This window comes from Elephas maximus, chromosome 10, assembly GCF_024166365.1.
Source record: "Elephas maximus indicus isolate mEleMax1 chromosome 10, mEleMax1 primary haplotype, whole genome shotgun sequence".
NCBI classification, from domain to species: Eukaryota; Metazoa; Chordata; class Mammalia; order Proboscidea; family Elephantidae; genus Elephas; species Elephas maximus.
In genome coordinates, this window is record NC_064828.1 from 32,899,890 (window position 1) to 32,913,673 (window position 13,784).

General features: G+C 38.9%; 1 gene segment (V, D, J or C); it reads left to right on the forward strand.

The window, feature by feature from the left end:
* The first annotated feature begins 902 nt into the window (after positions 1 to 902).
* On the forward strand, positions 903 to 1,736 carry LOC126083654 (T cell receptor alpha variable 20-like). The segment is given in 2 exon segments: positions 903 to 1,029; positions 1,393 to 1,736. Coding segments are annotated over 2 exon segments (396 nt in total).
* The last annotated feature ends 12,048 nt before the right edge of the window (positions 1,737 to 13,784 follow it).

The window sequence follows — 13,784 nt, forward strand, 5'->3', positions numbered from 1 at the left end:
CATAAAGAATCTCTAAAAGATATTTTGAGTGCAAACAAAGTAAGGCACAGAATGCAGCATATAAGTTTATCTGAAAATACTTTGTGTGTGTGTGTGTGAGTGCACACACAAGATAGAAGCAGTTGCCTCTGTGAATGAGAACTGTGGCACTTGACATCAAATAAGAAAGTAAAGCTTATTTTTACTGTACATTAGTTACATTCTGTGACATGTTTATCATTTGCATGGGCACAGTGGCTCTTGAGTCTCTGAGGTCCATAAATGGAGAGCTCTTTCTCTCCCTCTGCCATGCTCTTCTCTCCCTCCATTCCAGGATCTATCGAGTTTGTGACTCATCACACTTGGTCTTTTCTCTGTAGCCAGGCATAAAATTATTCACAGAAATGGATTTCTTAATTTCCCTTCCCAGTTCTCTGCACATTGTATCAAAAAGCTTTCTAGACATATCCACAATGCATTTGATTCTCTCTCTCTTTTTCCCAGAGATTGAAGGTTTTACATGCTCAGATTCTTACATCCTTTAAAGAGAAACAAAATCCACTACACTTACCACTTTGTTTCAAGTACTTTAGAACTTCTGGTAGCAGCTTACCTTGAAGGTCATTCAAAGAACAATGGAAAAATGAACAGTGCAGCCAAGACAGGGCTTTTCTGAGTATTACTTTAAACGTCATATACACTACGCCCTCCAAGTATGAAGGCTGTATTTCCTTATCTTTTTTCCTTATAGTTGACATGAAGTGGGTACCGTGAGATTGCATGTGTGGCCAAGAGGTGGCAGTGGTTCCATATCCCTCATTGCACGGGTGCCTTAGATTTCAAAAGCATGGAAGTTACCAAGGGCTTGCATTGATTGGCTGAGTCACCAACAAGAAGGCTCTCTTGTGCATTGGAAAACAAGAACTAAGACACAGAAACAGCTCTTCTAAGAAAAGAAGGTTTGGAATCACAAATTGTATCAAGACTGAGATATCGGGATGGAGAATATGCTGGGATATGCATTAATAGTCATGTGCCTTCAGTTTGACTGTAAGTTGGAGGTTGTTGTGGTTAAATGTTGTGGACTTGATTTTGACTCATAGTGACTCCACGTGACAGAGTAGCCCCATGGGGTAGTCAAATGGGATTTTCTTGGCTGTAATCTTTATGGAAGCAGATCTCTAGGTTTTGCTTCTGAGGAGCCACTGGGTGGGTTTGAGCCGCCAGCCTTTCAGTTAGTCCCACCAAAGCTCCTTTTATTGAAGTTGAAAAGATAAGGACCATATGGGCACATTCATCCAAAGCTGAAGACGAGAGGCACGGTCTCAGCTCACCCCAGGTTTCCTGCTGGCTGTTTTCAAAACCAGTGAACTAAAAACTTGGTATCATTTCTGATTTTGTTTTCCTGACCAGTGTCAAGTGGAGAAGACCAAGTGGAACAGAGTCCTCGGGCACTGATACTCCAGGAGGGAGATGATTCCAGCCTCAACTGCAGTTACTCAGCCACCTATTTTAGAAGCCTACAGTGGTATAAGCAAGATCCTGGGGAAGGTCCTGAATTCCTCTTCCTCCTGTATTCAGTTGGGGAAAAAAAGCAGAAAGAGAGACTTAGAGGCACGTTATCAAAACAGGAAAGTTCCCTGCACATCACAGCCTCTAAACCTGAAGACTCAGCCACTTACTTCTGTGCTGTGGACACAGTGCTCTCCTGGCACCTGCAGCTTATACGAAAACCCTACAGCTGGGCTCTTGAATAAATGCAGAGGCATCTCTGTGCCTTTTCTCCTCAGATAAAGGAGTGTTTACTGAGCACCTAGGTCCTCTTACCAAGAGGTCCTATGGAGAATAAAGGCTTGTGTCATGGCCAGAGAATGAAGATGTGTAAATGCACATGACTATTCATTCTGCCCAGGTATCTTCGACAGTCCCTTGTGCATCATGCTAATGAGAGTTCCAGTTATTCCATATCTTCACCATAAATGCTGTCGGGTTTGTTGTTGTTTTTGTTGTTTTTAACCATTCTGGTGTTATGTAGTGCTATCTCATTGTGGTTTTAATTTGCTGAGCACCTTTTCATCTATTCATTGACCATCTGGATATTTTTTTCTGTTCACTGCCTGTCCAGGTTTTTGGCTTATTTTTTAGTTGAGATATTTGTCTATTATTCATTTGTAGGTGCTCTTTATATATTCTGGATATGAGCTCTTGTCAAAAACAACATAGATTGTGAACGATGTCCTTTACATTTGACAAAGTCCAACACCCATTCCTGAGAAAAACTCTCAGCAAAATAGGAATAGAAGGAAAATTCCTCAACATAATAAGGGCATTTATTCAAAGCCAATTGCCAACATCATCCTAAATGGAGAGAGCCTAAAAGCTTTTCCTTTGGGAACAGGAACCAGACAAGGATACCTTTATCACCACCCTTATTCAACATTGTGCTGGAGGCCCTAGCCAGAGCAATTAGGCTAAAAAAAGAAATAAAAGGCATCTAAGTTGGTAAGAAAGAAGTAAAAGTGTCTCTATTTGCAGAAGATATAATCTTATACACAGAAAAGCCTAAGGAATCCACAAAAAAACTACTGGAACTAATAGAGGAGTTCAGCAAAGCATCAGGATACAAGATAAACATGCAAAAATCAGCTGGATTCCTCTACACCAAAAAAAAAAAAAAAAAAGAGAACATTAAATAGCAAATCACCAAACCAATACCATTTACAGTAGCCCCCAAGAAGATAAAATACTTAGGAATAAATCTAATCAGAGGTATAAAAGGCCTATAAAAGAAAAGTAAAAGACACTACTGCAAGAAACCAAAAGAGGCCTATATAGGTAGGGAAACATACCTTGCTCATGGAGAAGAAGACTCAACATAGTGAAAACGTCTGTTCTACCCAAAGTGATCTAAAGATACAAAGCAATCCTGATCCAAATGCCAAAGACATTTTTTAATGAGGTGGAGAAACAAATAACCAACTTCATATGGAAAGGGAAGAGGCCCTGGATAAGTAAAGCATTACTGTAAAAGAAGAGCAAAGTGGGAGGCCTCACACTACCTGATTTTAGAACATACTATACCGCTGTAGTAGTCAAAACAGCCTCGTACTGGTACAACAACAGATACAAAGACCAGTGGAACAGAATTGAGAATCCAGACATAAATTCATCCACTTATAAGCGGCTGATATTTGACAAAGGCCCCAAGTCCATTTACTGGGGAAAAGACAGTCTCTTTAACAAATGCTGCTGACATAACTGGATATCCATCTGCAAAACAATTAAACAAGACCCATACCTCACACCATGCACAAAAACAACTCAAAATGGATCAAAGACATAAATATAAAACATAAAACAATAAACCACATTGAAGAAAAAATAGGGACAATGCTAGGAGCCCTAATACACAGCATAAACAGTATACAAAACATGACTAATGATGCACAAAGACCAGAACAGAAACCAGATAACTGGGAGCTCCTAAAATTCAAACGCCTATGCTCATTCAAAGACTTCACCAAAAGAGTAGAAAGACAACCTGGAGACTGGGAAATAATTTTTGGCTATGACAAATTTGATCATTGCCTAATCTTTGAAATCTACAAGATACTGCAAAACCTCAACAACAAAAAGACAACCCAATTAAAAACTGGGTAAAGGATAAGAACAGGCACTTCACCAAAGAAGACATTCAGGCAACTAACAGATAGACGAGGAAATGCTCAGGCTCATTAGCCATTAGAGAAATGCAAATCAAAACTATAATGAGATACCATCTCACCCCAACAAGGCTACCATTAATCCAGAAAACACAAAAAAAATAAATGTTGGAGAAGTTATGGAGAGACCAGAACACTTACACAATGCTGGTGGGAATGTAAAATGGTACACCCACTTTGGAAATCGATTTGGCACTTCCTTAAAATGGCAGAAATAGAACTACCATACAATCCACCAATCCCACTCCTTGGAATATAGCCTAGAGAAATAAGAACCCTATCATGAATAGATATATGCACACCCATGTTCTCTGCAGCACTGTTTACAATAGCAAAAAGATGGAAACAAGCTAGGTGCCCATCAATGGATGAAGAGATAAACACACTATGGTACATTCACAAATTGGAATACTACGAAATGATAAAGAACAATGATGAATCTGTGAAACATCTCATAACATGCCTGAATCTGGAAGGCATTATGCTGAGTGAAATTAGTCAGTTGCCAAAGGACAAATATTGTATGATACCCCTATTATAAGAACTGAAGAAAAGGCTTAAACACAGAAGAAAACATTCTTTGATGGTTATGAGGGTGGGGAGGGAGGGAGAGGGGAACTCACTAACTAGATAGCAGACAAGAAGTATTTTAGGTGAAGGGAAAGACAGCACACAATACAGGGGAAGCCAGCACAACTGGACTAAACCAAAAGCTAAGAAGTTTCCTAAATACAAACACTTCGAGGGACAGAGTAGCGGCGGGGGGGGGGGGGGGGATGGTTTGGGGACCATGGTTTGTGGAGACATGCAGGTCAATTACCATAACAAAGTTTAATAAGAAATTGTTCTGCAGCCCACTTTAGTGAGTGGCGTCTGGGATCTTAAAAGCAAGTGAGAGGCCATGTAAGACACATCGTTTGGTCCTAACCCACCTGGAGCAAAGGAGAATGAAGAATATCAAAGACACGAGGAAAATATGAACCTGAGAGACAGAAAGGGCCACATAAACCAGAGACTCCATCAGCCTGAGACTGGAAGAGCTAGATGGTGCCCAGCTACAACCAATGACTGCCCTGACAGGGAAGACAACGGAGAGTCCCTGATGGAGCAGGAGAAAAGTGGGGTGCAGATCTCAAATTCTAGTAAAAAGACCAGACTTAATAGTCTGAGACTAAAGGGATCCCAGAGGACGTGGCCCCCTGAATCTCTTTCAGCCCCAAACTGAAACCATTCCCAAAGCCAACTCTTCAGACAAAGATGAGACTGGACAATAAAATATAAATGATACTGGTGAGGAGTGTGCTTCTTAGCTGAAGTAGACACATGAGACTCAGTGGGCAGCTCCTGTCCGGAGGTGAGATGAGAAGGCAAAGGTGGACAGAAGCTTGCTGAATGGACACAGGAAATACAGGGTGGAGAGGAGTGTGCTGTCACATTACAGGGAGAGCAACTAGGGTCACATAACCACGTGTGTGTAAGTTTTTGTATGAGAAATTGATGTGAAGTGTAAACATTCACTTAAAGCACAACAAAAAAATAAAATAATGTCCTTTAATGTACAAAGGTTCCAATTTTAATAAAGTTCAACTAATCAATTTTTTTCCTTTACACTTAATATGTTTTCTGTCCTGTTAGAATCCTAGCCTAATCCAAGGCATTGCTGTTGTTGTTGTTAGGTACCGTAGAGTCGGTTCCGACTCATAGCGACTGTATGCACAACAGAACAAAACACTGCCTGGTCCTGAGCCATCCTTACAATCATTGTTATGCTTGAGCTCATTGTTGCAGCCACTGCGTCAATCCACCTTGTTGAAGGTCTTCCTCTTTTCCGCTGACCTGGTACACTGCCAAGCATGATGTCCTTCTCTAGGGACTGATCCCTCCTGACAACATGTCCAAAGTAAGATGCAGTCTCTCCATCCTTGCTTCTAAGGAGCATTCTGGCCGCACTTCTTCCAAGACAGATTTGTTCGTTCTTTTGGCAATCCATGGGATATTCAATATTCTTCGCCAACACCACAATTCAAAGCCGTCATTTCTTCTTCAGTCTTCCTTATTCATTGTCCAGCTTTCACACGCATATGATGCGATTGAAAATATCATGGTTTAAGTCAGAAGCACATTAGTCTTTGAGGTGACGTCTTTGCTCTTCAACACTTTAAAGAGGTCCTTTGCAGCAGATTTACCCAATGCAATGCATCTTTTGATTTCTTGACTGCTGCTTCCATGGACGTTGATTGTGGATACAAGTAAAATGAAGTCCTTGACAAATTCAATCTTTTCTCCATTTATCATGATGTTGCTTATTAGTCCAGTTGTGAGGGTTTTTGTTTTCTTTATGTTGAGGTGCAATCCATACTGAAGGCTGTGGTCTTTGATCTTCATTAGTAAGTGCTTCGAATCCTCTTCACTTTCAGCAAGCAAGGTTGTGTCATCTGCATACCGCAGGTTGTTAATGAGTCTTCTTCCAGTCCTAATGCCCCGTTCTTCTTCATATAGTCCAGCTTCTTGTATTATTTGCTCAGCATACAGATTGAATAGGTATGGTGAAAGAATACAAGCCTGACACACACTTTTCCTGACTTTAAACCAATCAGTATTCCCTTGTTCTGTCTGAGCAACTGCCCCTTTATCTATGTAAAGGTTTCTCATGAGCACAATCAAGTGTTCTGGAATTCCCATTCTTTGCAATGTTATCCAAGGCATGGGTATGTTTATTTCACCTAGGTCCATATTCTACTTCAAGTCAGTTTTTGTTTATGTAGTAAAATAGACTTCATGGTATATATCTATGTATATATATATACATAGGAAACCCTGGTGGTGTAGTGGTTAAGTGCTACGGCTGTTAAGCAAGAGGTTGGCAGTTCGAATCCACCAGGCGCTCCTTGGAAACTCTATGGGACAGTTCTACTCTGTCCTGTAGGATCACTAAGAGTCGGAATCGACTCGATGGCAGTGAGCTCGGTTTATATATATATATAAAACCATTGAGATGTCCAGTTGCTCCATGACCATTTAATGAATAGACCATCTTTCTCCCATTGAATTGCAGTGGCTCTTTTGCAGAAATCAAGTGACCATATAGTGTGGGTCTGTTTCTGGGCTCTGTATGTATTTTGTTTCATTTATCTGTTAATTAGTACATCATTTCCCCTATATTGTAATGTGCTTATACATGCAGCTTTATAGTTTGATTTTTCTTCATTTTTATTTTTCTTAATGATATTGTTATTCTAGGTCTTTCGTGATTCCTTACCAATTTTTAGAGTCTCTTTTCAATTTCCACAAAATTTCAGCTACAGTTTTGAACCCATTGCTTCCCAGCTTTAAATGGATTATTACATCTATGGATCAGTTTGGGGAAAATTGATAGCGACATTGAGTCTTCATGCCATAAACATGGTCTATTTCTCCATTAGGTCATCCTTAATTTTTCTAAGCAATAATTTTAGTTCTCATGGTAGTGATCTTGTGTATCCTAGTCAGAATTACTCCCATGTGTAAAGATTCCATGCTATTTTAAGTGTCCTTAATATTTTTATTTTCCAATTGTTTCTTATGTATGTTGACCTTGTATTCGGCTAACTTGATAAATTAACTTGTTAATTCTAAAACTTTATTTATTTTATTTATTTTTTTAATTTCTAAATCCACACCATGTCATCTGCAAATAAAGAGACTTTTACTAAGTGTTCTTTTGCCCGATTTTGTTCTATTTTAACCCTTTGGACTTACAGCCTTACAGTCTTCCCTGTGTATGATAGATGCATTCAGGGAACTAGATCAGAAAGTTATCAGAGCATTCCTGCTTTCACCTGCCCCCAACTTGCCTTCCTTCTCATCACCATCATCATTTGCTGAGCCCTTACCATATGCCAAGTTCAGTGCTCAGCACTTTACGTACTCATTTAATAATTCAATAACTGTGAAGTAATATTCTCCCATTTCTCAGATGAGAAAAACGAAGAGTTAAGCAAATTTTGAGATGATGGAATTTCTGAGATAAAGTAAATGCTACAGGCATCATAAAATGAGATCAAAAAATAAAGTCTTCCCAGAGTTAATCAATTGGAAAATACTGCTCAAATTTTACTGTACGTTTAAGAAGCCCATAAAGAATTTATATAAAAAATAACTTCATCCTCAAAGATTCTGATTCAATAGGTCTCACAGAAGGCCAGGAGCCTACTATTTTAATGAGTTCCCTGGTGGTACTGGTTCTACCAATTGGGAGATTTTACTGAGAAAACACACAGTAACTGGAAGGCTGTTGTGTTTCAGGAGAATGGCTGATATAGATCTCCATGTGATTGTGTGTTAATTTAGGCAAGAGGTGCCTAGGGAAAAGAAACCTACCCAGCCTTAATGCAGATAATGCCTTATTTCTAAGACTGTACCCTGTTTTGATTAGTAGAAAATCTCTTGTTTTAATGATTTAAAGAAAGTAATATTTTTTTTTTCAACAACAACAGAAGCAAATTTATCCATGAGTTCAAAAACAGCAAGGAGTGCTGCGGGACAGACAAAGCTTTCAGTTGCAGACTTCTGAGACAGAAATAGACCCCCCAAAATAGACAAGAACAGCTGAATTTGATTCTCCAATGTGGAGAAAAGTTTTCCATTCTTTATTGTTAATTAAAAGATAAGCGTTGCTATATTGAAAAGGCAGTAAATTAATTCTCACTTAATATTTCCTGTTTTGTTCTAGGATTTAAGTATATTTTATTTAATTATTCAAATTGATATTTTACTCTCTCTGGTCTCTTCCCGACATTTTAACTTTATAGTAAGGGAAATTGATTATAACACTGATAAATTTCTGGCTTATTGCAGAATAGAAGACAATAACTTTCTAACTCGTGCCTTTATAGTTTTCATAATAATTTCCGTTATAGACCACACTGATGACTCATAATTGTTTCATGGTCATGTTTAACCTTCTGCCATATATCTTCATAGCCAGGCTTTCCCTTTCCTCTGTGGTGAATTTTGGTTGGTGTTAAACTGATTATTGGATCTTATCCCCAAAGTTCACCTAATATTCATAGAATGTTCTTGATATTCCTAATATTATTGGAATATGTATCTATCTATCTGAGACCAGTTAGGAAACAGACAGGCTCTGGGCTGAAAACTATGCCAGTGAGGGATTTTACAAAACAAATTTAAACACCAGATTACAGTCAACATTACAAAGGCCCGCCATACTCTTTCTTTCTAATCTCCCTGCTTGCAGATGTTTTTCAGGTAAACCAGCTGAAATCAGACCCCCCCCCCCACATGTGCTATGAGACCATTGGTGACCTGAACTTGAATCCAAGCTCTGAAACTCAAGTCAAGGAGCCAAAAGACTCAGGCCAAGCAGCTACTTCCTAGCCCCATGATAAATATACTTGCTAAAAATACTTGCTACTTCCCAGGAATTCAATGAATATGTATGACTCCCCCTTTCCCGGGTAGCATAAAAACTTTCTCCAGCCCTTTGTTCAGGGAGACAGTGCTTTGACAGTGATCTCCCTGCCTCCTTACTTGTCACAAGTAATGAACTAAGTCTGCTTTAAAATCCATTTGACTCTTAGTTATTTATTTTTCTATTGTGCTTTAAGTGGAAGTTTACAAATCAAGTCAGTCTCTCATACAAAAACATACACTTTACTATATAGTCTTAATTGCTCTCCCCCTAATGAGTCAGCATACTCTTTCCCTCCACTCTCTCTTTTCATGTCCATTTGGCCAGCCTCTGACCCCCTCTGCCATCTCATCTCTCCTCCAGACAGGAGATGCCAACATAGTCTCATGTGTCTACTTGAATCAAGAAGCTCATTCCTCACCAGCATCATTTTCTATCCCATTGTCCAGTCCAATCCCTGTCTGAAGAGTTGGCTTTGGGAATGGTTTTAGTCTTGGGCTAACAGAAGGTCTGGGGGCCATGACCACCTTGGTGCTTCTATTATCAGTCAGACCATTAAGTCTGGTCTTTTTATGAGAATTTGGGGTCTGCTTCCCACTGCTCTCCTGCTCCCTCAGGTGTTCTCTGTTATGCTCCCTGTCAGGGCAGCCATCAGTTGCAGCCGGGCACCATCTAGTACTTCTGGTCTCAGGTTGATGTAGATTCTGGTTTATGTGGCCCTTTCTGTCTTTGGGCTCATAATTACCTTGTGTCTTTGGTGTTATTCATTCTCCTTTAATCCAGGTGGTTTGACACAAATTCATGCATCTTAGAAGGCCACTTGCTAACATTTAAGACCTCAGATGCCACTCTCCAAAGTGGGAAGCAGAATGTTTTCTTAATAGATTTTATTATGCCCATTGACTTAGATGTCCCCCAAAACCATGGTCCCCAAACCCCTGCCCCTGCTATGCTGGCCTTCAGAGAATTCAGCTTATTCAGGAAAATTCTTTGCTTCTGGTTTAGTCCAGTTGTGCTGACCTCTCTTGTACGGTGTGTTGTCTTACCCTTCACCTAAAATAGTTCTCATCCACATCTAATTAGTAAATACCCCTCCCCTTCCCTCCCTCCCCCCTTTCATAACTATCAAAGAATATTTTCTTCTCAGGTTAAACTATGTCTCGAGTTCTCATAATAGTGGTCTTATACAATATTTGTCCTTTTGCAACTGACTAATTTCACTCAGCATAATGCCTTCCAGATTCCTCCATGTTATGAAATGTTTCACAGATTCATCCCTGTTCTTATCTATGGGTAGTATTCCATTGTGTGACTATACCATAATTTATTTATCTGTTCATCCGTTGATGGGCACCTTGGCTGCTTCCATCTTTTTGCTATTGTAAACAGTGCTGAAATGAACATGGGTGTGCAATATCTGTTTGTATAAAGGCTCTTATTTCTCTAGGCTATATGCCAAGGGGAAACCCTGGTAACGCAGTAGTTAAGTAATATGGTTGCTAACCAAGAGGTTGGCAAATCGAATCTGCCAGGCACTCCTTGGTAACTCTATGGGGCAGTTCTACTCTGTCCTATTGGGTCTCTAGGAATTGTAATCGGCTCGATGGTGGTGGGTTTTGGGTTTTATATTCCAGTGAGTGGGATTGCTGCATCATTTGGTAGTTCTATTTGTACCTTATTAAGGAAGGGCCAAAATGATTTCCTTAGTGGTTGTACAAATTGACATTCCCACCAGCAGTGTATAAGTGTTCCAGTCTCTCCACAACATCTCCAACATTTATTATTTTGTGTTTTTGGATTATGCCAGCCTTGCTGAAGCGAGGTGGAATCTCATTGTAGTTTCGATTTGCATTTCTCTTGTGGCTAATGATCCTGAGCATTTCCTCAGGTACGTGTTAGCTACCTGAATGCCTTCTTTAGTGAAGCACCTGTTCATATCCTTTGCCCATCTTTTAATGGCGTTATTTGTCTTTTTGCAGAGTTTTTGCAGTATCATATAGATTTTAGAGATCAGGCACTGACTGGAAATGTCATAGCTAAAAATTTTTCCCAGTCTGTAGGTAATCTTTTTACTCTTTTGGTGAAGCCTTTGGATGAGCGTAGGTGTTCGATTTTAAGGACTCCGAGTTATCTAGTTTCTAGTTGTTATTAATATTTTGTTTACTGTTTATGTCATATAGTAGGGCTCCTAACGTTGTCCCTATTTTTCTTCCATGATCTTTATTGCTTTAGATTTTATATTTAGGTCTTTGATCCATTTTGAGTTAGTTTTTGTGCATGGTGTGAGGTATAGGTCTTGTTTCATTTTGTTGCAGGTGGATATTCAGTTATGCCAGCCCCATTTGTTAAAAAGACTATCTTTTCCCCATTTAACTGACTTTGGGCCTTTGTCAAATTTCAATTGCTTATATGTGGATGGATTTGTGTCTGAGTCTGAATTCTGTTCCATTGGTCTATGTATCTCTTGTTGTACCAGTACAAACCTGTTTTGATGACTGTGGCAGTATGATAGGTTCTAAGATCAGGTAGAGTGAGGCCTCCCACTTTATTATTCTTTTCCAATAATGCTATGCTTATCCAGGGCCTCTTTCCTTTCCATATGAAGTTGGTGACTTGTTTCACTATCTCATTAAAAAAAGGCATTGGAATTTGGATCGGAATTGCATTTTATCTATATACATGGCTTTTGGTAGAATAGACATTTTAAAAATGTTGTCCTCCTATCCATGAACAAGGTGTGCTTTTCCACTTATGTAGGTCTCTTTAGGTTTCTTGAAGAAGTTTGTGTAATTTTCTTTGTATAAGTCTTTTACATCTCTGGTAGGATTCATTCCTAAGTATTTTATCTTTTGGGGTCTACTGTAAATAGTATTGATTTGGTGATTTTCTTTCAATGTTCTTTTTGTTGGTGTAGAGGAATTCAACTGATTTTTGTATGTTTATCTTGTATCCTGATGCTCTGCTGAATTCTTAGATTAGTTTCAGGAGTTTTTTTGAAGGTTCTTTAGGGTTTTCTGTGTATAAGATCAGGTCATCTGCAAATAGAGATATTTTACTTCTTCCTTGCCAATCTGGATGCCCTTTATTTCTTTATCTAGCCTAATTGCTCTGGCTGGGATATCCAGCACAACGTTGAATAAGAGTGGTGATAAAGGGCATCCTTGTTTGGTTCCCAGTCTCAAGGGGAATGCTTTCAGACTCTCTCCATTTAGGATGATGATGGCTATTGGCTTTGTATAAATGCCCTTTACTATGCTGCGGAATTTTCCTTCTATTCCTATTTTGCTGAGAGCTTTTATCATGAATAGGTGCTGAACTTTGTCAAAAGCCTTTTCTGCATCAGTTGATAAAATCATGTGATTCTTGTCTTTTGTTGTATTTCTATGATGGATTACATTAATTGTTTTTCTAATGTTGAATCATCCCTGCTTACCTGGTATGAATCCGACTTGGTCATGGGGAATTACTGTTTTCATATGTTGTTGAATTCTATTGGTTAGTATTTTGTTGAGGATTTTTGCATCTAAGTTTCTGAGGGATATAGGTCCTTAATTTTGTTTTTTAGTGGTGTCTTTACCTGGCTTTGGTATCAGGGATATGTCAGCTTCATAGAACAAGTTAGGTAGTATTCCATCCTTTTCTATTCTGTGAAACACCTTTAGTAGTAGTGGTGTTAACTCTTCTCTGAAAGTTTGGTAGAACTCTGCAGTGAAGCCATCTGGGCCAGGGCTTTTTTTGATGGGAGTTTTTTGATTACCTTTTCAACATCTTCTTTTGTTATGGGTCTATTTAGTTCTACCTTTGTTTGTGTTAGTTTAGGTAGGTAGTGTCTTTCTAGGAATTCATCCATTCCTTCTAGGTTTTCAAATTTGTTTGAGTATAGTTTTTCACAGTAATCTGATATGATTCTTTTAATTTCAGTTGGGTCTGTTGTAACATCACCCATCTCATTTCTTATTCAGGTTATTTGCTTCCTCTCCTGTTTTTCTTTTGTCAGTTTGGCCAGTGGTTTACCAATTTTGTCAATTTTTTCAGAGAACCAGCTTTTGGTCTTGTTAATTCTTTCAATTGTTTTTCTGTTTTCTATTTCATGTAATTCTGCTCCAATTTTTATTTTTTGGTTCTTCTGGTGCCTGAGGCTTTCTTTTGTTGCTCTCTTTCTATTTGTTCAAGTTGTAGGGATAAGGCTTTGATTTTGGCCCTTTGTTCTTTTTGGATGTGTGCATTTATTGATCTAAATTGAGCTCTGAGCACTGCTTCCGTTGTGTCTCAAAGGTTCTGATAGGAAGTTTTTGAATTTATTCCATCCTTAATGTCTTCTATAACCCTGTCATTTTTGATGAGGGTATTGCTCAGTTTCCAAGCGTTTGATTTCTTTTCCCTGCTTTTTCTGTTATTGATTTTCACTTTTTTGACCTTATGGTCAGAGAATATGTTTTGTAATATTTCGATGTTTTGGATTTTGCTAAGGTTTGCTTATGTGGTCTATTCTAGAGAATGTTCCATGTGCACTAAGAAAGAAAATATACTTGACTGCTGTTGGGTGGAGTGTTCTGTATAATTCTATAAGGTCAAGTTGGTTGATTGTGGTATTTAGATCTTCTGTGTCCTTATTGAGCTTCTTTCTGGATGTCCCGTCCTTCACCCAAAGTGGTGTGTTGAAGTCTCCT